The sequence below is a fragment of the Cervus canadensis genome, chromosome 13, assembly GCF_019320065.1.
Source record: "Cervus canadensis isolate Bull #8, Minnesota chromosome 13, ASM1932006v1, whole genome shotgun sequence".
Lineage (NCBI taxonomy): Eukaryota > Metazoa > Chordata > Mammalia > Artiodactyla > Cervidae > Cervus > Cervus canadensis.
Window position 1 is genome coordinate 32,511,859 of NC_057398.1, and position 22,323 is coordinate 32,534,181.

The following is a 22,323-nucleotide window of genomic DNA, read 5'->3' on the forward strand; positions in this document are numbered from 1 at the left end:
CCCGTTCTGTACGCTCGGGGAGCGATTATTTTTACCTGAATGCCGAAACCCATCGTCTTACGCCCTTCCCACCTAGGATTGTAGGGGGAGGGAGGAAGCCGAGTAGCCTGTCCCACTGCAAAGGATCGGAGGGGGGAGCCTGACTAGACGAACCCGAAGAGAAATGAAGGGATTCGCTCTACTTTTGACAGTCTTTAAAAAAATGAATAAGGAGACTCAATAAACCGTCAACAACCAGGTAGTGGGATGGGAATCGAACCCACTAATTTGGGGAGGTGAGGCCTAATTTGGGGTCCTAATGTCCGAGAGCACTTGGCTGCTTCCTACCCAAAATCCCAGTCAGGAAGCGGGTGCCCAGGGGCTGCCTCCAGGTGCTAGCCCTCTTGGCTGCAGTCAGGTAGAGTCTCCACCACCTCAGACTCAAGCTGCCCATCCTCGGGTCATCCTAGCTTTCCAACTCATCTCTTCTGGTGCGTACTAAGCCGCTTCAGTCGTGTCCCACTCTTTGAGACCCTATGGACTGTAGCCCGACAGACTCCTCTCTCCGTAGGATTCTCCAGGCAAGAATACTGGAGTGGTCTGGCATGTCCTTCTCCAGGGGACCTTCCCGACCCAGGGATCGAACCTGAGTCTCTTAGGTCTCCTGCATTGGCAGGCAGGTTCTTTATCACTAGCGCCATCTGGGAAGTCCCTCATCCCTTCTAGTTTCCCAGCTTCAAAAATTCGTCTGCCAGCGCTCCCCACACTGGCATACGGACAGGAACCACCTGGGAATCTCACTCCAGATTCCAATTCAGTGGGTCTCATTGGCCTGAGATTCTTCGTTTCATGAGAGCTCCCAGGAGATGCTGCTGCTGCTACTGCTGCTGGTCCACGGACCAAAGTTGAGTGGCAGGAGGTCTTCATCCCCAGATCTCCCGTTCCACACACCGGACTACTTTCAGTCCCTCATGTCCTTGCTGTTAGGGGAAACACTGACTGGAACCGCTCACTTTAGCCATGCACCATAGTAATTATTTGCATGATTTGTGTTATGAGAGGACGTCCTGATAAAAACACAAAATTAACAAGCCACCGCCAACCAGAAGAATTTCGGGTAAGTCAAAAGGAGACACCACGTGTCCTACCAACCTCCCAGAATCCTCCTTGCTGGAATCCATCTTGACTAAGTGATGCGTGTGCCACAAGGAAGGACCCTCAATCAGAGTCAGTGAGATCTGAGTGTTTCAATCAGAAACAACCCAGAAACTTGTCCCATCACCATAAAACCCAAGACTTTCTCCACCATGTGGTGGAGCAGTCCTCCTGGGTTCCCTTACTCTGCTGCTCTCTGCCCTGGCACCCCTTCCCAAGAAAGTCTCTTGCATTATCAGCACATGTGTCTCCTCAGACAATTCATTTCTGAGTGATAGACAAGAGTCCACTCTCTGGCCCTGGAAGGAGTCCACCTTCCTGCAACATTACCAGTTCCAGTCCAGGGTCCTGCATTATAATCACTCACTTGCACACACCCTCCAGTCCCTGTATCCACCTGCCATGTAGTCACCTATCAGAAGCCCAAGCCTTGCTTACAGTGGTGTTAGGATACTCTCCCATGCTGACTAGTCCAGATGTACCAGTTGACCAAGCTCCAAACCCACCTTGCTATTCTTTTTTTTTTAATAATATGTATTTATTTGTATTTGGCTATGCTGGGTCTTCTTGCTTTGCAGGCTTTTTTCTCTAGTTTTGGGGAGTGGGAGCTACTCTCTAATTGGGGTGTGCAGGCTTCTCATTGTGGTGGCTTCTCTTGTAGTGGAGCAGAGGCTCTAAGGCACACGGGCTTCAGTAGTTGCAACACATGGGCTCAGTAGTTTTGGCTCTTGGACTCTAGAGTACAAGCTCAGTAGTTGTGGCACACGGGCTTAATTGCTCCTCAGCATATGGAATCTTCCCTGATTAGGGATCGAACCCTGCATTGGCAGGTGGTTTCTTTACTGTTGAGACACCAGGAAAACCCCCATGCTGCTATTGCTGACTGCAAACCACATTTCTGCTTTGCCAGCTGGCTGTAATCAGGTTCTTTCAATGGGGACCTAGGAGGGAAACTGCAGGCTGGAGGAAAAAGAAGAGACTTATCTTGGTTTACTTCCTGCTTGTTCCTGTTCTGTTGGTGTCACCTCCTCCTGCTTCTTCATCCTGGTAGCAGCAGTTGGAACAGTCCAGAAACCTCAGCTGAATCCAGTTGCAGTAATTCCAACACTTGTAGAACCAGCTTCATTGTCTTCTCCCCAACACCAGCTGAGCAGTGCTCAGCTTCCTGAGCCCCCTCCTTCAAGTGTCTACAGTCTAATAAGATCATCCTAGGAGTGGCAACTACTTCTTGCAGTTGCTAGAGTTCTTATGTTACCCCTCAAGTTACCTAGTTCACAAACCTTTGTACTTGATTAACAATCCTTAGTGTGCTTTTTCCCAAGTGACCTGACCCCTCTCTTAACTTAGCAAGCCTTGGGGCTACCTGCCAGTCCTCTAAATAATTTTTTTCACACCTCTGGCCAGAATGCCAGCTCCTCACGCCAAAACATCCCTCTCAACTGATGACCTCCATTGCTCTCTTTTTGAAAACACAGAAGCAATCCAAAAAGAATTTTCAGATACACACCACCTGGGTCTTCCAGACCCAGGAATCAAACCAGGGTCTCCTGCATTGCAGGAGGATTCTTTACCAACTGAGCTATCAGGGAAGCCCAAGACCCAATGCAGCCAAAAATAAATATTTTTTAAAAGTTGACTGCTAATCTTATAAAAATATAATAATAATTAAAAAAACCTCCCATCTTAAAACAGTAAAAGCAATCTCTCAACCCCCAACATTTCCTGTCATACACTACCCCTTTCATCTCCTATCTGCTATGTACTGAATGTTTGTGTCCTTCCAAATTCATAAGTGAGACCCTAGTCCCCAAAGTGATGGTATTTGGAGGCAAGTCCTCTGGGAAGTAATTAGATTTATAAGCGATCATGAGGGTGGGGCTTTATGGTGGGACTGGCAAAGACGACACCTGAGATCTGTCTTGCCATGAGAGCCACAGGGAGAAAAGAGCCGACAATAAGCCAGGAAGAGTGGCTGCACCAGGAGCCCAATCTGTCTACACCTGACCTCGGGCTTCCAGCCTCACAACTGTGAGAAATTTCCAATAAACCACCTAGCTGGTGATATTGTTTCCTCTGTGCACTGTCAATTTCTCCTCCCATTTCCTTTTGAACCCACTTGCGGGGGTGGGGGGGTGCTTTGCACACACACACACCGGCCACCAGGACAGCTCTCGTCAAGGTCACTGATGATGTCCTCCTGTTAAGAACTGGGGTTAGGTCCTGGTCTTCTTCCTGCTTCTATTAGCATCTGATACCAGAGGTCACTCATCCTTGGTGACCCTTCTTCCCTGGGTCCCCAGGACCTCAATCTCTCCTGGTTCTCCTTCCACCTCTGGCCACTCCTTCTCTGTCTCCTTGCTGCTCCCTCCTCCTCCTCCCTGGACTTGAAGGTCTACAAGAAGCAAAGCCCCTCTCGTTTTTATCTACACTTGACCTTTGCCATGCTCCAAACACATATCTTTTTTTTTTTTTTTTTTTGGCCATGCCACAGGGCATGCAGGATCTTAGTTCCCTGACCAGGGATCAAACCTGCATCCCCTGCAGTGGAAGTGCACAGTCTTAACCACTGTTCCACCAGGGAAGCCCAGACACATAACCTTAAGTATGACTCCCCAAGTCTGTATGTACAGCCTCCAGCGTGGACTCCTCTCTAGTCTAGAGGGTGAAGATGACCACCTTCACCCCAAAGATGCAACCCTCAACTCTCCATGCCCTTGCCTCCACTCTCCATCCTCAGCCTCACCCCAATCCTGCATCCCTTCCTCTCCACCCACATTGGTCTTCCTTTCCTTCCTTCACATTTATTCCAACTTCTGGGACCTTGTACTTGCTGTTGGCTCAGCTTTGAACTCTTCATGGCTTTTCTTGTGTCTCATTTCTTCTCATTCTCCAGGAGCTCTGCCCATTCATGGTTATCTAGTGTGTCTTCAGCTCCACCTCCTCCCAGCTGCCCTCCATTACATCATTCCAATTCTTTCCTTCAGAATATTTAACATAGACTGTCATTTTTGTATTTGTTGATTTGTGTACTTGGTGAACCTGGTTTGTCTATTTCTATGTATAGGGTCCCTGGTGGATGCTCAGTAAATATTGATACTACTCAAATAGTAAGGCTGTAAGGTGGTCAGGATTGGTGACTCAGATGGTAAAGAATCTGCCTGCAATGCAGGAGACCCGGGTTCAATCCCTGGGTCGAGAAGATCCCCTGGAGAAGGGAATGGCTACCCATTCCAGTATTCTTTCCTGGAGAATTCCATGGACAGAGAGGAGCCTGACTGGCTATAGCCATGGGGTTGCAGAGTCAGGACACAACTAAGCAACTGACACTTTCACTTTTTTTAAAGATGGTCAGGAAGATTAGTTGAGATAATACAAGTAAAGGAGCTTTGAATAGTACCTTGACCTGTAAACACTTGCCACTGTTACTATGACTTGGAGCACAAGGGCTAGAGAGGACTGTGCTAGCGTTAATTTAGGCAGGTTGATAGGGAGTCCAAGGCTCCTTTATGGAGGAGGTGAACATTCTTGCTCCAGTTCTTTTGCCTTAGTCACATAGGCTGCACAAGCAACAATGTATCTTACTCATGCTTTCCTTAAGCCTTGTGCAACAATGTATCTTGTCTGAGAGCCGGCTTTTCTTTAGATCTGGAGCTAATAATTACAGAGCAGTACTAGAAGGTGGCTGGATGGCATCACTGACTCCATGGCCTTGAGTTTGAGTAAACTCCAGGAGTTGGTGATAGACAGGGAGGCCTGACGTGCTGCGATTCATGGGATCGCAAAGAGTCAGACACAACTGAGCAACTGAACTGAACTGAACTGAATACATCTTACTGGAGAAGGAAATGGCAACCCACTCCAGTATTCTTGCCTGGAAAATCCCATGGACGGAGGAGCCTATTAGGCTACAGTCCATGGGGTTGCCAAGAGTCTGACATGATTGATACTCGTGGGTATGCTTTCCTTAGGCTCTAAGTTGATGATTATAATTGTAACAAATCTTGCCTGGGAACCTGTTTTCTCAGCAACACTATATCTCTCCCAGAGGCATGTTGCCTGGAACCCATTCTCCCTGGCTAATCTTGTGTCAAAGTTATCTCAGGATGTATGCCTTAGGAAAGGGTCTGGTAAAACTTTCAGTCTTGAGGTATTCTTTTTATCTATTTTCAGCAGCCAGCTGAAAAGTGTATAATGCCCTGCTCAATCTAGCAAAGTGGGTACTCTTCCCACCCCCTTCTGATGTCTACGTCAGAAACTTTCTCTATCCTTTCATTTCAATAAAATCTTTGCTGCACAAAGCTCTGAGTGACTGAGACTGCATCTTTGGTTCTGGAGTGAAACCTTCAGAGACCACAAACTCAACACCTACCACCATAAGCTATCAACCCTGAAAAGAATAGATGTTTCCTGCCTAGAATTCACTTCCTTTCTTCTCCCTTGCAAACTTCTACTCATCCTTCAAAACCCAGCTAGAATATTATCTCCTAGTTTTTCCTAACTGATTAGTAAGATTTAATTGAGCACCTTCCATGGGTCAGGCTGTGGCTTGACCCTGATTTCCGGGACGGGGGTCAGGGTGGGGGTGGTGGTGGCGGGAGCAGAGATGGGGGCTGCTCTCCAGGAGCTCAGGATGGCATGTGCAGAGAAAGCAGGCAATTTGGAGAAAATCACCCTGGGTGAAACAAGTATACAGCAGGCCAAGAAAGGCAGAGGGGCCCAGGTGGAAAGGCTCAGCGTGTCCTCTCTCGTTCTTTCCCTCCTAAAGCTACCTCTTTGTGGGGCACTCCGCTGCTGATGGGACTGGCATCTTAATTATTTGGAGGCTTCAGTTCAGTTCAGCCACTCAGTCGTGTCCGACTCTTTGCGACCCCATGAATCGCAGCACACCAGGCCTCCCTGTCCATCACCAACTCCCGGAGTTTACCCACACTCATGTCCCACGACTCAAGTCGGTGATGCCATCCAGCCATCTCATCCTGTGTCGTCCCCTTCTCCTCCTGCCCCCAATCCCCCCCAGCATCAGGGTCTTTTCCAATGAGTCAACTCTTCACATGAAGTGGTCAAAGTATTGGAGTTTCAGCTTCAGCATCAGTCCTTCCAGTGAACACCCAGGACTGATCTCCTTTAGGATGGACTGGTTGGATCTCCTTGAGGTCCAAGGGACTCTCAAGAGTCTTCTCCAACACCACAGTTCAAAAGCATCAGTTCTTCGGTGCTCAGCTTTCTTCACCATCCAACCCTCAAATCCATACATGACCACTGGAGAAACCATAGCCTTGACTAGACGGACCTTTGTTGGCAAAGTAATGTCTCTGCTTTTTAATATGCTATCTAGGTTGGTCATAACTTTCCTTCCAAGGAGTAAGCATCTTTTAATTTCATGGCTGCAGTCACCATCTGCAGTGATTTGGAAGCCCCCCAAAATAAAGTCTGACACTGTTTCCACTGTTTCCCCATCTATTTCCCATGAAGTGATGAGACCAGATGCCATGATCTTAATTTTCTGAACGTTGAGCTTTAAGCCAACTTTTTTACTTTCCTCTTTCACTTTCATCAAGAGGCTTTTTAGTTCCTCTTCACTTTCTGCCATAAGGGTGGGGTCATCTGCATATCTGAGGTTATTGATATTTCTTCCGGCAATCTTGATTCCACTTTGTGCTTCTTCCAGCCCAGCGTTTCTCATGGTGTACTCTGCATATAAGTTAAATAATCAGGGTGACAATATACAGCCTTAATGTACTCCTTTTCATATTTGGAACCAGTCTGTTGGTCTCTGTCCAGTTCTAACTGTTGCTTCCTGACCTGCAAATAGGTTTCTCAAGAGGCAGGTCAGGTGGTCTGGTATTCCCATCTCTTTCAGAATTTTCCACAGTTTATTGTTATCCACACAGTGAAAGGCTTTGGCATAGTCAATAAAGCAGAAATAGATGTTTTTCTGGAAAAACATCTTGCTTTTTCAATGACTCAGCGGATGTTGGCAATTTGATCTCTGGCTCCTCTGCCTTTTCTAAAACCACCTTGACCATCTGGAAGTTCACAGTTCACATATTGCTGAAGCCTAGCTTAGAGAATTTTGAGCATTACTTTACTAGCATGTGAGATGAGTGCAATTGTGCGGTAGTTTGAGCATTCTTTCGCATTGCCTTTCTTTGGGATTGGAATGAAAACTGACCTTTTCCAGTCCTGTAGTCACTGCTGAGTTTTCCAAATTTGCTGGCATATTGAGTGCAGCACTTTCACAGCATCATCTTTCAGGATGTGAAATAGCTCAACTGGAATTTCATCACCTTCTCTAACTTTGTTCGAGGCTTAGGACGTGCATTTCACTTCATTGAAGTCTGCCCTGATCACTGGGAGGTCCCCCTGTTCTAACCCACCTCCGAGGCTCTGAGAGGTCGGAATCTTGGCCGGGGGGGCCCCCAACCTGCCAAACCCAGCAGTGGCATGCCAAGCCCTCTCACGTGCCTCCCAAGCCAATGGGTGGGAGGGGCGGCTGCTGCTCTCGGGCGCCCTCAACTGGCCGTTGAGGAAATAGGACCGCGCTGACCAACTCCTGTCCCGGCCAAGTCCGACCGGACAGAGCCATCTGGCCGGGGGGCCATAGACCCCTGAGGAGCCCGCAGCCAGGGCCTTCGCCCCGCTCTGCGCGGCGCTCCGGCGACTCCGGGCTCGGGGCTCTGCCATCCCGGGCGGCATCCAGTCCAAGTTTCGAACCCTGGCCCCACGGGGTCATTTCCAGCCGCGCGTTCCCGCCACACTCCTCCAGGCGTGGGGGTACGGTGGCCGTGGCCGTGGCTGTGACCGGAGCCCTGGGTCAGAGCGGTGGGGGAGCGCGGAGTTCGTTCGGTGCAGGCCCTCGCGGCGAGGCAGCAGCCGCCGGTCTGGGAAAGGTGGAGCGGAGCACCGGGGGGCGGAAGGGGTGCCGCCTGAGGGTCACCCAGAGGACACCGGCGGGAGAATTCCTAAGGTGGGAGTAAGGGGAGGTTGGGTGGGGGATAAAGAGGAAGGCTGGGCGTTGGGTAGGATGCATTGACTGACCTTCCAGGGCCGCCTTGGAGACGTGGGAGGACGCACAGGGTCTGGCCTCTCTGCGGGAGTCCTGCCCATCCTCCCCGCCCCGGCGCGCTAGCCCCCAGCCCCGAGCCCTAGCTGCTCCCCCGCTCCGCGATCTCTGGACGCCGCGAAGGGTCCGGGCAGGACAGGTAAGGGGGACCCGCACAGGGGAAGGGGAGCTGCAGATGCGGGCGCGGGCACGGTGAGAGCGCCCCCCCAAACAAGGGCGCCCTGCCGCCCTCCTGCGCTGTCCCTGAAGATGTCCGGAGCTATCTTCACGCCTCTGGAGGGGCCGGGCGCCCTGGATGGGACAAGCGGCCACCCCCTCGTGTGCCCGCTGTGCCACGCGCAGTATGAGCGCCCCTGCCTGCTGGACTGCTTTCATGAGTTCTGCGCCGGCTGCCTGCGTGGCCGTGCTGCCGATGGCCGCCTCGCCTGCCCTCTGTGCCAGTGAGTGCCTGGAAGCCCCAGAGGAGGGGAGGCTGGCTCCCTCTGGGAAGGGATCTGGGTGCTGGGAGGGAGGGCAAGACTCTTCAGGAAGAAGGCTGGGAGAGAGACTGCACCCAGCTGGTGCCTCTCTGCCAGAGATTGTGAAGGCTGCTGCCCATTTTACAGATCAGGGTAACTGAGACCTGGGATTATGACCCAAGGCCTCTCAAGATAAGTCAGGGGGCAAGGGCAGGCTAGAGTGCCTGTGCTGTGGAATTGGATGCTGCTGGAGTAGGCGATCGCAGCTCCGCATCTGGACACTCCCAATGACTCACTTAGGGGTCCTTAAGTCTTAGGTCAAAGTAGCAAGTTATGTTGGCTCGAGTTACCTGTGCATGTGTGCTCAGTTGCTCAGTGTCTGAGTCTTTGTGACCCCACGGACTGTAGCACTCCAGGCTCCTCCTCTGTCCATGGGATTCTCCAGGCAAGAATACTAGAGTGGGTTGCCATTTCTAGGGGGTTTTCACGACCCAGGGATTGAACCCAAGTCTCCTTTGTCCCCTGCATTGCAAGTGGATTCTTTAGCCGCTGGGCTACCGGGGAAACTCAGGATACCTGGGGTGGCCCTGAATTTGCCTAATGCAGTGAGAGGGGCTTGAGGGGAGGCTTCTGCCTTTGACACCCTGAGTCGCCAACCCCCTCCCAGGATCCCTCCAGGTCTGGGAAGGGACTGGGTCGGAGTGAGCACTGACTGAGCACTGACTGAAATATTTATAGATGTCAGGCCTGCAGGCACCCCACCTCCCACCCTATTTTTAGCTCCGCCTGGAATGTACACAGTAGGAAGTGGGTAGGGAGCCTCGGGGAAGGGGCATCTGGAGCTTTGCTGAAGCTTCTCCACAGGCACCAGACGGTGGTGAAGGGCCCCAGCGGGCTCCCTCCAGTGGATCGGCTGTTGCAGTTCCTGGTGGACAGCTCAGGGGATGGCACCGAGGTGGTGCGCTGCGCCAACTGCGACCTGGAGTGCGGCAAGCAGGCAGGGGCACCTGGGGTGCAGTGGGGAGTGGAGGGCACCAGGCTGCACTGTCCTGATGCCATATCCTCAGAGGATCACCCAACAGTGGGCTCTCCAGCCCCTCTCTCAGACACCTCATATCCAGAACAGGGGCCCCATTTTACTGGTGTGGGGACTGAAGTCCAAAATAACTCACTTGAACCAACAGTGTGTTAGGTGCAGGGGTTAAAGCCATTTGGATTTGGGGGGAGTTTACTGGCCCCCAACTCAGGGCAGAGTTGTGAAATGGAACAGGAAGAGCAATCCAATGCACAGACCTGGAGTCCCTCGAGGGTCCACGGCTACCTGGGTAGCGGTGAGCTGCTATCTGCAGCCAGAGATGGGACAGGGGATGTGAGCACACTGTCTCACTGGGGAGAGGTCATCCTGAAGGACCTGGGAGCAGAGGCCAGGCTTCAGGCTGGACTGAGAAGTGCACAGGGGACTCTCTCTGGACTGTGGGAGCTGATCTGAGGATTCCCAGGAGGATGTCCCTACAGGAGCAAAAGGTCAGGGTGTGCTGGCAAGTTCTAGAATATGTGCTACCTGGAAGTACAGAGATAAAGAGTAGTAGGTGAGGGGCTGGACGTAGGGAGAGCCTGGGGAGGAAATGGCCTTGAATGCCAAAGAAATTGGGAGTCTGTGTTTTCATAGCCATCCCTGGGATCGATGCCTTGGACTCTCAGCCACAGGGAAGGGCACCTGCAGACCTTCACCCCTTTCCCCCTCCCAGTCAAGTTCCAACTCCAAATGGCTGGGGTGAACACAGCCATGTAGCTCCTATTGAGGGTGCCAAGAGGGGCTTGACAGGTCTTGCCCATGGGCACACATACGTTTCTGTTGTAGGTTAAATGTTTTGCAAATACAATATCTGCCCTCCCCACAACCCTGGGGAACCCCCTCCTCAAGCCCGTTATGGGTACCTCCCCCTTACCTACTCTCTCAGCCTTGATATTCTCGTCTGTAAACTGGGGATACAGAGCACTGCGCGTCGGGTTTACATGAGAGGGCTGCCGGCGGCCGTGCCCCCTGCCGGAGACTCGCAGACGCGCAAAGACAGGCTCCCAGTTCACCGGCGGACTGAGCCCGAGCTCTGTCCGCAGGACGCGGAGACCACATACTTCTGCAACACTTGCGGGCAGCCGCTGTGCGCGCGCTGCCGCGACGAGACGCACCGGGCACGCATGTTCGCGCGCCACGACATCGTGGCCTTGGGCCAGCGCAGCCGCGACGTGCTCCAGAAGTGCAGTGAGTGCGGCGTGCGGGGACGGGGCCGGCGCCGGGCGGGGATGGGGGCGGGCGCTGCCCGGCGCCCTCACCGCCGTCCCCGCGCAGCGCTGCACGCCGAGCCCTATGTCCTGTTCTCCACCGACAAGAAGTCGCTGCTGTGCATCCGCTGCTTCCGGGACATGCAGGGGTGGGTAGAGGGCGCAGGAGGTGAGGGGCTGGCGAGCGTCCCGGAGCGGGCTCACGCGCGGGGTCCTTGCAGGGAGAGCCGCGTCCACTGCGTGGACCTCGAGTCAGCTTACGTCCAGGGCTGCGAGCGGCTGCAGCAGGCGGTGCTGGTGAGCGCGGGCTGCCGGGCGCGCCGGGGCCGGGGTTGGGAACGCGCGTCCCCAGGAGGCTGAGGCCACCCTGTCCCCAGGAGGTGAAGGCCCTGCAGACCGCCACGCGAGAGGCCATCGAGCTGCTGCAGGCGATGGTGGAGGAGGTGCGACGCAGCGCGGCAGAGGAGGAGGCCGCCATCCATGCCCTCTTCAGCAGCATGCAGGTGAGACATAGGGGGGACCGAACAGCCACAGCCCAGAATCCTTATCAGCATGACCTGACTGGGGCCCAGGCCTGCCCCAGCCCTCCTAGAGATTCTAGTATAGCAAGCACTGAACTACTTTCAGGAGTTAGTTAATCTTAGTAGCCAGGAAAATTCAGAGGAGGAGCAAGGGCCCGCCCTAGGCTGGGGCTGGTGATGGGAGGTGGTCAGGGAAGACTTTCCGTAGGAGGTGACATTGAAGGTGAGGCTGTCGGTGCTCCCAGGCAGGGGTAGCAGAGCTCGTGGGCTGGAGAGAGAGCCAGGCTAAGCAGCTGTGTGGCTGGAACCCGGGAGCCTGGGAGAGTGCTGGGAGGGGGCAGGGCCGAGTCTGCCCAGTCAGTTAGTGGACTGTCCCTCCCAGGACAAACTGTTAGAGAGGAAAGCGCTGCTGCTGCAGGCCGTGCAGAGGTGAGTAGTGGCAGGGTCTCCACCCTCTGCCCCTTGACCTCCAGACACCAGCTGGAGCCTAGGCCAGCCCTGTCCCACCCTAAGAGCAAGACATCCAGGTGTCCACCCCAGCGGGGGGAAGGCAGGTGGCTCAGGGAAGGGGAGACAGGGAAGGATGCACAAAGTGGGTGGGGAGATGGAACCACTCAGTTCCGAGGCCTCGCCCAGGTGGGGGTGGGCAGCCCTCCCCTTGGAGATGAGGCTGCCTGCCCCTCCCCCAGCCAGTATGAAGAGAAGGACAAGGCCTTCAAGGAGCAGCTCTCCCATCTGGCCACTCTGCTGCCCACCCTGCAGGTAAGCGGAGCTGGGGGCGTGGGACCAGGCACCCCGCCCAGGCACTGAGCAGCGTCCCTCTTGCAGGTTCACCTGGTCATCTGCTCTTCCTTCCTCAGCTTGGCCAACAAGGCCGAGTTCCTGGACCTGGGCTACGTGAGTGCCCCCAGCTCCTGGGTGCCCCCCTCCCCAGCAGGAGCCTACTGTGCACGTCTGAGACCCCCACCTCAGGGCTGGGCATCCTGTTACCTGGAGGCTGGCCACCTCCTCCACATCGTCATCTACAAACTACTTGGGGGCCAGCAGAGCCCTTTTAAGAGGACAGCAGGGAATTCCCTGGTGGTCTCCATTGGTTAGGACTCTGCAAGGGTCAGTCCCTGACGGGGGAACTAAGATCCCCCAAAGCTGCCAGTGCAGCCAATAAATAAATAAGAGGACAGCAGAGCCTGAAGGGAGCATAAACCTCCTCCCCTAAAACGCAGAGTCTACTGAAGTCCAGACATCCCAGCCTTTCCAGTCGATTTGGGGGGCGGGGTGGGGGTGGGGGTTAGGGTGGACATCCGGCCAACCCCAGGGAGGATCGGAAGGCAGGTAACCGTCCTAAAGGCAGACTCGCCCTCCGGACCCCTCCCCTCAGTGTCACCCCCCTCCCCCGCCCGCACCCACCCACCTGAGAGCCCTCCCCTTCCCCGCTCCCCCTGCCACAGGAGCTGATGGAGAGATTGCAGGGCATCGTCACGCGGCCACATCGCCTGCGGCCGGCACAGAGCAGCAAGGTGCGTGGGGGCGTGGGGTGGGCCGGGGGCGGGGGCGAGGGCCGGGGACGCAGAGTGGGCGGGGGAGACCGGGGCGCGGGGTGGGCCGGGGGCGGGAGCGCAGTCCCGCAGGGTAGGGACCTACCTCACGACCTCGTCCCGCCACCCAGATCGCCAGCGACCACCGTGCCGAGTTCGCGCGCTGCCTGGAGCCGCTACTGATGCTGGGGCCACGCCGGGCGGCGGGTGCCGGGGGTGGCACCAGCACGTGAGCCGCGAGGGCGCCGGGACCGGGAACGGGGAGGCGGGCACAAGATTCCCATTGGGGTGGGGGCAGACTTTCCCAGCTCACCGAGCTCCGGGCGCCGCGTCTGAGCACCTCCGACCTCCACTCGGAAGCCTGCCCAGCCTGAAAGCAGCCATCCTGGTCGGAAGCCCACGGTAGACGGCTTGGAGCCGGGTCAGGGGTAAACAGGAGGACTCAGGGGCTGCCCCCAACCGCAGTTGTGCATCTGGATTGGGGTGTCTAAGCCCTGAAAGGAAGGGTAGCTTACAGTGGGGTCTCGGTCACCAGAAGCCGCAGGGGGTCTGACTTCCGGGAATGGGGGGGGGCAGTCTGAAGAGCTGGAGATCCCTACGAGTTAGGAGAAATGCCTAAGCTGGGGGTGTCTGCCAAGGGTCCCAGGGCCCTAAGCACCGGAGACTGGGCATCAGGCCAAATTTTCAAGGTCCAGCATGTGTGCGTGAACTTACGGTGTGCTGGGGACCAGCCCTGAGGACATCCTGATGGACTCTTCTGCACACTGGCATCACCCTCAGGATTTTTAAAAATACCCTGCTGATGTCATTGGTCTTGGGTGGGCAAAGCCTGGCATCAGGTTTATTTTGGGCCCCTGTGTGGTTCTGCTGTGCCGCCTGGGTGAGAGGCTGGGGGAAGGGAAGACTCTCTGGACCCCCACAGCCACATCCACACGAGTTCTCTCCCCAGGCTCGCAGGGGGCCCGGGCCCCAAGGTGCTGAGGGGGCCCGGCTGCCCTTCCCCAGTGGGGAAGATGTTGGGGTCACCAGTCCAAAAGCCCACACTGCACCGGTCCATCAGCACCAAGGTGCTGCTGGCGGAGGGCGAGGACTCACCCTTCACGGAGCACTGCCGCCACTATGAGGACTCCTACCGGGTGAGGAGGCCGGGATGCGCCAGTGAGGAAAGGCCCCACCCCTTCACACCAAAGTGCAGTGGCCAAACCTCATCCGGCCACCAGGGCTGCCAGACGCCCCTCCACCGAGGCCCCCGCAGTGCACCCAGCCTGCAGGGCACACGGGCACACACCGGTCTCTCCCCTCCCCCAGCGCCTGCAGGCAGAGATGCAGAACCTGAAGGACCAGGTACAGGAGCTGCACCGGGACCTCACCAAGCACCATTCCCTCATCAAAGCCGAGATCATGGGTGACATCTTACACAAGGCCCTGCAGGTGGATGCCCAGATCGCCTCGGAGTATGCTTCTGTGGAGGGCCTGAGAGCAGTCTTCCAGGAGGTAGCCCTTCCCGAGGCACCTCCCTCCCCTGCAGCCCCACCTGTCAGCTTGTCGGTGGGCTACCCCCAGATAGGAAGTGGGAGGGGACCTCAGCCTGGTGCCCCAGGAGGCCTTCACAGGCTCTGGAACCTGGGTCTCTGCTGTCTGGAACCCAGGAACTTCCTGGGAGCACACTGGAACCATGGGAACTGCCCGGGAGCACCCTGTGGTTCTGAGCAGCTAGAGGACAGAAATGCCAACAATGGAACTTCCAATTCAGCCATGTGCAATATCCAGCTTACTTTCTTTTTCAGATTTGGGAGGACTCCTACCAGCGGGTGGCTAACGAACAGGAGATATATGAAGGTCCCGGGCAGCTGCTGCTGAGTGCTCCCCCTCCACATGCTTTCAGGGGCAGGAAGCTAGTTACCCAATCACCAGATTGGAACTCCCAAACTCTTCTTATTTATTTGGCTGTGCCGGGTCTTAGTTGTGGTATGGAGGATCTAGTTCCCTGACCAGGGATGGAACCCAGATCCTCTGCATTGGGAGTGCGGAGTCTTAGCCACTGGACCACCAGGAAGTCCCCCACTTAGTTCTTGACTCACAGCTGCTAACTGACCCCCCAAAAATATATCTGAGGTCAGAATTCAGTAAGTAGGATGACTTTAGGAATCTTACCTCATGCTTTAATTAGAGGTAATCACTCAAATAGTTGGGATATTTACATGAATTGAGGCTGGAGAGTGAGGATCTGAAGCCAACAAGACCTCATGCTCTGGCCTGGGCCCCCACAGCCCAGCTCCATGACCTTCTCCAGCTGAAGCAGGAGAATGCCTACCTGACGACCATCACCAAGCAAATCACGCCCTACGTCCGCTCCATTGCCAAGGTGAAGGAGCGACTGGAGCCCAGGTGAGACTGGAGGTATTCTGGGGGAACCAAGATACTTCTGGATGTGGATACAGAAAGTGCCACATCTTTGGAAGAGTCCCTATCAGGGAAGTGGGCCAGGTCATGATCTGGGCAGGTCAGGTGCTGGGCCTCTGCTAAAACACAGAATGCGTGGGCTTCTCTGAGTTTCTGCTTCTAGGCACACAATCACCCACCTCTTTACACTTTGGAGATGAAATGAGGATCTTCAGCTGATTCAGGCAGCAGGACACGGAGGAGAAAGAACTTCCCCAGCCTATGATTAAGCCAAGTCTAGACAGGGACCTGGACCAGGCTCTCAGCACCATCGTTGGGCACTGGAAGTGTTATGGGGGCAGAGGGTTTCTTGGTGGCAAGTCTTCAATGTGCCTGCCTCTCAGGTCACAAGCCCCATGGTGGTTGCCCTGTAGCACTGGTACACAGTGGTCAGCCTGGGTTCTCCTTCTAACACCCTCCAGGGGACTCCATTTGCCTTGCCCCAAAGTGAGATCTCCTGATTCCAATATGCCCCATGTTCCTTGTTCGTGATTTGGTGCAGCCTATCCTCCAAACAGCATCTTGAGAGGATGGAACAGACATGTTTTGAACAGCACAAGTCTGCTGTATCTTTCTTTCTTTCTTTTTATCTTTTGGTCATACTGCAAGACATGAGGGATCTTATTCCCAACCAGGGATTGAACCCTTGTCCCCTGCATTGGAACCTGGGAGTCTCAACCACTGGACCTTCAGGGAAGTTCCTGTAGTATCTTTATTCTGCCTTCATGCTTGACTGACTGATAGTTTTGCTGGGTATTGAATTCTAGATGGAAATTCTAGATTGGGAATTATTTCCTTTAAAGGCACTGCTCTACTGTCTTCTGGCTTCCAGGGTTGTCTTTGAGAAGTTTAAAAGCATTGTGATTCCTAATCCTTGTAATGTGACCTACTTATTCTCTTTAGAAGCTTGTGGAATCTTCTCTGCTCCCAGTGTTATAAAATTTCATATTGGTGCAGGTCTAGCTATAGTTCATGGGGTTGCAAAGAATAGAATGTGACTTAGCAACTAAACAATAGCAAAAGTTTTATCCATTTGGTACCAGTGGGTCCCTTCAATCTGGAAATATGTGTCCTTATCTGGGCATATTTCTTTTTGAACTGGTTAATTGATTTTCTCCACTTTTTTCTCCACTTTCTGAAATTCTTATTGAATACTGGACTTCTGTGGCTGGTCCTCTGATTTACCTTCCCTTTTCAGTCCTTTTTTTCTATCTCTTCATTTATCTGCCATACTTTCTGGGAGATTTCTTCATTTATCTTCCAACTTGTGTATTTAGTTCATTTTTGAAGAAAATTTCCAAGAGCTCTTTATTTTTAAAAATTTATTTATTTATTTGGCTGCACCAGGTCTTAGTTGCGGCACATGGGATCTTAGATCTTCATTACTGCATGTGTGATCTTTAGTTGTGGCACTTGAACTCTTAGTTGTGGCATGTGGGATCTAGTTCCCAGGCCAGGGATTGAACCCATGCTCCCTGCATTAAGAGCACAGAATCTAAGCCACTGAACAGCCAGGGTAGTCCCCAAGAGCTCTTTTAAATGTTATAAATTGGCTTTCACTTCCAAAGAGGTGTTTTTGGTACCCTGACTGCTCTAGTTACATAGCATTCAGTTGTTTCATGGACGTGACATCTAACCCCTTTGGGAGCTGATAGATTTTTTTGCTTTTTTTTTTTAAGTTTCCGTCTCCCTGAAGGCTGTTTCCTCCAAGTTACTTTTTGTTTGTTTCAGTTTCTACCTTCCATGTTAAAGGCTTTTCTCAGATGTCAGGAAATCTTTGATTGCCTCTTCATGTTAGGAGTGAGGTCGGGGAGAGCAGGTTCAAGCTCTGAGCATGTGGGTCATGTGAGGCATCTGGGTGGGTGGGGTTTTTTGCTTTGCCTTTTTTTTTTTTTTTTTTTTTTTTTTTTTTTTTTTTTTTTTTTTTTGCCTACTTTTAGCTGTTCTGGGTCTTCGTGGCTGCTCAGGCTTTTCTCTGGTGGCAGAGAGCAAGGGCTGCTCTCTAGTTGCCATGAGCAGGCTTCTCATTGAGGAGGCATCCACTGTTGTAGAACATGGGCTCAGTAGTTTCACCTCCTGGCCTCTAGAACACAAGCTCAGTGGTTGTGGAGCACAGGTTTAACTGCTCTGCAGCATGTGGAATCTTCCCAGACCAGGAATCGAACCCGTGTCTCCTGCATTGGCAGGAGGATTCTTTACAACTGAGCCACCAAGGAAGCCCCGTGATTAATTTTTTTTAATGCCCCAATATCAGTTTTAGATCTTTGCCCAGTTTCCTTCCTGGAAGGTCACCATGTGGATCATTTGTCTGCACACCTAATTTTCTGATTTTCAGTAGTTCTCACCTGTGTGTCATATCCTCCCAGAGACTAACCTTTCAGAATTCAGGGTTGGGGAGATGCAGCTGTTCAGAGGTGGGGACCTTAACCTTCACTGTCCTATTTCAGTCCCATCCCCTGAGTTGCAGAGGCAACGGGGCTGCCTATTCCTGAGCCCCCTGAGGATTCTGTGGTGGGAACTGGTGGGACCTCAGCTTCTCAGGTCTGCTGAATTAGTGGACACTTATCTACTGCTCTCCAGCTTCCAAATTTTGCTGTTATTCTTTCCTACTGTCAACCTGGAAAGGACATCCCCCCTCATTGTTTTGGTCCCTTTACTAGTTTTAGTGAGTTTGGGGAAGGAGGAAAATTAAGAGTGTGTGTGCACAATTGCTGTATTAATCCAGAACTGCCAAGCCACTTTTTATTTTTTTAATTTTATTATTTTTTTAAATATTTATTTACATATTTATTTTTGGCCATGCTGGCTTTTCATTGCTGTGCAAGGGCTTTCTCTAGTTGTGGTGAGCAGGGGCCACTTTCTAGTTGCAGTGCTTGGGCTTCTCATTGAGTTGGCTTCTCTTGTTGTGGAGCACAGGCTCTAAGAGCATGGTTCTTCATGGTTCTTCAGTACTTGTGGCCCATGGGCTTAATTGCCCTGTGGCATATGGGATCTTCCCAGATCAGGGATCAAACTAGTGCCCCTGCATTGCAAGGTGGAGTCTTAATCACTGAACCACCAGCGAAGCCCCAAGCCACCTTTTGAGTGACTACTTTAACAAGTCACATTGAGTGGCTGCACTCATCATACTTTTTGCAGTTTTCAAAAAATATTCACTTATTTAGCTGCACTGGGTCTTAGTTGTGCCATGTGGGACCTTCATTGTGATGTGCTGGCTCTTAATTGCAGCATCTGGGATCTAGTTCCTGGACCAGGGATCCAACCCAGACTTCCTGCATTGGGAGTGAGGAGTCTTAGCCACTGGACCACCAGGAAAGTCCTCCTTTTGCAGAGTCTTGATCAAATCCTAGATCCCTGGATCCATAGATCCCTTGATCAAATCCCTAGATCAAATCCACCCAGGACTAATGACAGTGTCCTCCTAGACTGACATTCAGTGCGATTTACTCCAGATACTGTGTGATTCCATTATCCTGGGGGCCTCTAAGTGGAGGAGACATTGTGGTGTCACAGACCCCGCTTGTTCATACCGTGTGCCCATTCTAAGCCACGCTCTTTCTGTGTGCATCCTTTCCCTTCCGTGTGCCCTGCTTTGGTGAGCATTTGGCTGCCAGTAGTGAGCTCCTGCCCACCTGTAAGGGGCAATACCCTGGCAGTCACACCTCTGTAGGGAAGCGGCATCTGTGGTTGGTGTCAGTGACTAGAAAGAAGCTCAGGCTGGAGCCCAGCCCCTGGGGGTTTGGGGTGAGCAGGGAGGCTGCCCCTCCCCTTCTTCGTGGACCACTTTGCAGGTATCTAGAGTTGCCCGCTGCCTCCTCCCCTCCCAGTGCTGGGAACCCCCTTCAACCCCATGCCCTGGATCTGCTTTTGTTCCATCATCGGCGACCTTCCAGCTACATCCTTTGACCTTGGAGCAGCGATCATGAGCCTGGACTGTCTATTGCCTTCATCTCGCTCTTCTCTTGCTTCTGAGACACCCCATCCTCCCAGCTTCCCTCTGACCCTTCCAGCTAGTCCTTCTTAGTACCTTCGGCTTGGCTCTGCCTCCTCGGCTCAATGCCCAAATGTCAGTTTTCCCCAGAGCTCAGTCTCAGGCACTCTTCTCATCCTGCACCCTCTCCTTAAGGGGCTTCACCCAGCCCGCCCCCCAGCTTTAAAACCCCATGGTATAACTTCCCTCACTGTCCACTGGTTAGGACTCTGTGCTTCCACTGCAAGGGGCATGGGTTCTATCCCTGCTCAGGGAACTAAGATCCCACATGCTGCATGGTGTGTCTCCCCAGTTTTTTTTAAAGTTAAAAACTCCAAAACCCCATGGTGTTGCAGATGACCCCCAACCCACTGCCCCATCACAGACCCACCCAAGACTCATCTTCATGTACCCCTTCCTGGGGGTCTCCGCTTCGATGTCTCAGGGCACCCCAAACCCCACAAGGGCCCCAAGAGCTCAGTTTCCTTCTCCTGAACAAGCTACTCCCGTCTCATCTCAGTGCAGGCATCACAGTCACGCAGGCGCTCGTTAAAAGCTCAGGAGACATGATTCCCCTCCTCCACTCACCTCCATTGCTAACCCCTCCCCACATCCTGTTGACTCAGCTGTCATGGTCCACCTGCTCTGTCTCCATTGGGGCCCCCAGTCCAAGCCACCATCGTCAACCCCCTCTCCACCCTAGCCCCTCCAGCAGGTCACAGTCAGTGTGGCCTGGGGCCTGAGAGTCCTTTTGGGACTCTCTCTGCCCACCTCTGTTCTCGTCAGCCCCTCTCCACACCTGTCATGATGGCCTCTTGGTTCTGCAAAGAAGTTGGACTGGCTCCCACTTCCTCATCTCCGCCCGTAATGTTGTTGCTTCAGCTTGTTCCAGGGACCACGTCACCCAGGCCTCAGCTCAAGCATCAGCAAGGAGGCCTTCCTGAACCCTCCTTTTGAAAGCAGGTCTTACTCACAGTCACTCCCCCCCTATTCGGACTTGTGGTGCCCCACCTTGGCATGTCTCCCCAACCAGAACAGGGCTCCCAGGAATGCAGGGCCCAGCCTCTCTCATCCACTGTTATGGCCTTGGCCCTCGGTAAATATCTGAGGCCCGAAGCCCAAGGTGGGCCCTGAGGGTGTGCTCAGGTTAGGGTTTGTGCCATGAACCTGAGCACACACACCAGGTTGGCTCCACACCTGGTCGGCTCTGCTGCATCCAGACCCTGGGAACTGCTTTCTCTCTCGCAGGTTTCAGGTCCCTGTGGATGAACCATCAGACCATCCACAAAACATGCATGATGATGGCGTGAATGCTGAGGCCCCGGCCAGGTAAAGCGGGTCCTTTCAACCTGAGCAGGCAAATGATTTAATCTCAGAGACAAACATAGATGATAAAGACAGACTTCGGGTTTTCTTTTGGTCCCTGCTTGCCACTGACCAGCTCTACAACCTCGGCTGGGCCTCCGTGTATAAAATCTGGGTGGTGCCTTCAAACCAGTGATCTTGTAGATGACAGATATGACATGGATGGACATGACCAGAGTTTTGTAACCAGGGATGGCCATGACTGCCACCTTCCTTCCCCATACACCTCTGAGCACCCTGGCTCTTACGCCATGTGACTCAAGAAAAAGTGACTGAGGGTTATTTCTTCCTTCATTGGAGCCACAGTGTTTGCCAGAATACTTGCCAGAGGGAAAAAAGAATGTGCAGTAACAGAGCGTCACTGTCACAAGCAGATCTTCTCGTGTTTCACTGGAGTTGTAGAAAATTGGAGCTAAGAGGGCCAGTGGGTGGGGGAGAGGTCTGCTGTGTCCAAAGCCGCCGTGGGGTTGGTGACAGAGCAGAAAGCAGCCCCAACCACTCCAGGCACCGCGTTTAGCTGCTTCAGGGGAGGGTTGACTCAAAGAGCAGGGTCACAAACCTCCAAAACGGTCTGAACTGTGGACGTTTTTGCAGCTAGAAGTCTTAGAAGCAAGATGAGTCCTTTAGGAGACGACGTGGTTCTGGTTCTGCTGTGGTCACCCCCTGGTGCCCTTTGGGAAGGCTTGCTGTTCTGAAAGCCTCTGCCTGGGTGGATTTTAGCACTGGGACTCCAGGGAGATGGGGACGGGAGCAGAGGGCGGGGGGTCACGCCTAGTGTTTCTTTAGGAGCGATCCAGTAAGTGTCACAGAGAAGAAGGAGAAGAACTCAGAGCTGAGAAACAGCCGAGCTCTGGGCAGCCTTGCAGAGGAGCCTCCACTGAAAAACAAAGACACACACAGACCCAAATCAAAAAACGGGGGTGATGTCTCCACCCGGAGGGAACGCCCAGCTTAGCCTGGGACCAGTTCCAGGGTCAGGCACTTTACAACAAGCCAATCAAGGTCAGGACAGTTAAGAAAAGACAGTTCCTGTTGTTGTTGTTGTTTTTTAATTTGTAATCATTTATCATCAGTAAAATCCAGACACTCCAGCAGGTCCCCATTTCAGGTTCTCTGGCTTAGGCTAGACTTCTCGTGGCTCAGAGTCCTGACCCTTATCACAGTGGCTCCAGGAGGCATCCCAGTTCATCCTGCACCTCCGTGTGTACTGGGCTGTGAGCTCCCACCAAAGTGCACCCTCTGAATTTCATGAACGAGCCTCTTGGACTACTCTGCCTCAGAGGAAGCCTGTTCCTTCTGAACCACAGCCCTGCTGTTAGCTGGAAAGTTATCCTAGTGCTCATCACTAGGTTCATCGTGATCCTAGTGCTGACTCAGCCAAGGGGAAAAATCTTCACTCCAGCTTTTCTCACTGTGGGGCCTGGGCTGAGCTCATAAAGCGAAGAAAGAGCACCTCTGTACTGACATACCCACGACTGTCCCCACCTGCCGTCACTCTCCTGTGTGCACCTCTGAAGACCTTAAAGCATGATTCACCCGCAACTTTGCTCCA

General features: G+C 53.2%; 1 protein-coding gene across 12 annotated transcripts; it reads left to right on the plus strand.

Moving 5' to 3' along the window:
• The first annotated feature begins 572 nt into the window (after nt 1-572).
• Nucleotides 573-22,312, plus strand: RNF207 (ring finger protein 207). 12 transcript variants are annotated; one of them, XM_043485073.1, is made up of 19 exons: nt 573-1,096; nt 8,180-8,336; nt 8,447-8,637; nt 9,520-9,652; nt 10,774-10,918; nt 11,006-11,087; nt 11,160-11,235; nt 11,316-11,441; nt 11,842-11,888; nt 12,149-12,221; nt 12,288-12,356; nt 12,908-12,976; nt 13,126-13,223; nt 13,944-14,130; nt 14,303-14,488; nt 14,782-14,833; nt 15,265-15,382; nt 20,655-20,735; nt 21,558-22,312. In XM_043485073.1, the coding sequence occupies exons 3-19, from the start codon at nt 8,447-8,449 to the stop codon at nt 21,724-21,726; spliced, it is 1,902 nt and encodes a 633-aa protein (XP_043341008.1). In that variant the 5' UTR covers nt 573-1,096; nt 8,180-8,336; the 3' UTR covers nt 21,727-22,312. The 12 variants fall into 12 exon arrangements, with proteins under 12 accessions (XP_043341008.1, XP_043341006.1, XP_043341005.1 ...); XM_043485071.1 differs by lacking the exon at nt 573-1,096 and adding an exon at nt 7,354-8,101 and having other exon boundaries at nt 8,413-8,637; XM_043485070.1 differs by lacking the exon at nt 573-1,096 and adding an exon at nt 7,354-8,101.
• The last annotated feature ends 11 nt before the right edge of the window (nt 22,313-22,323 follow it).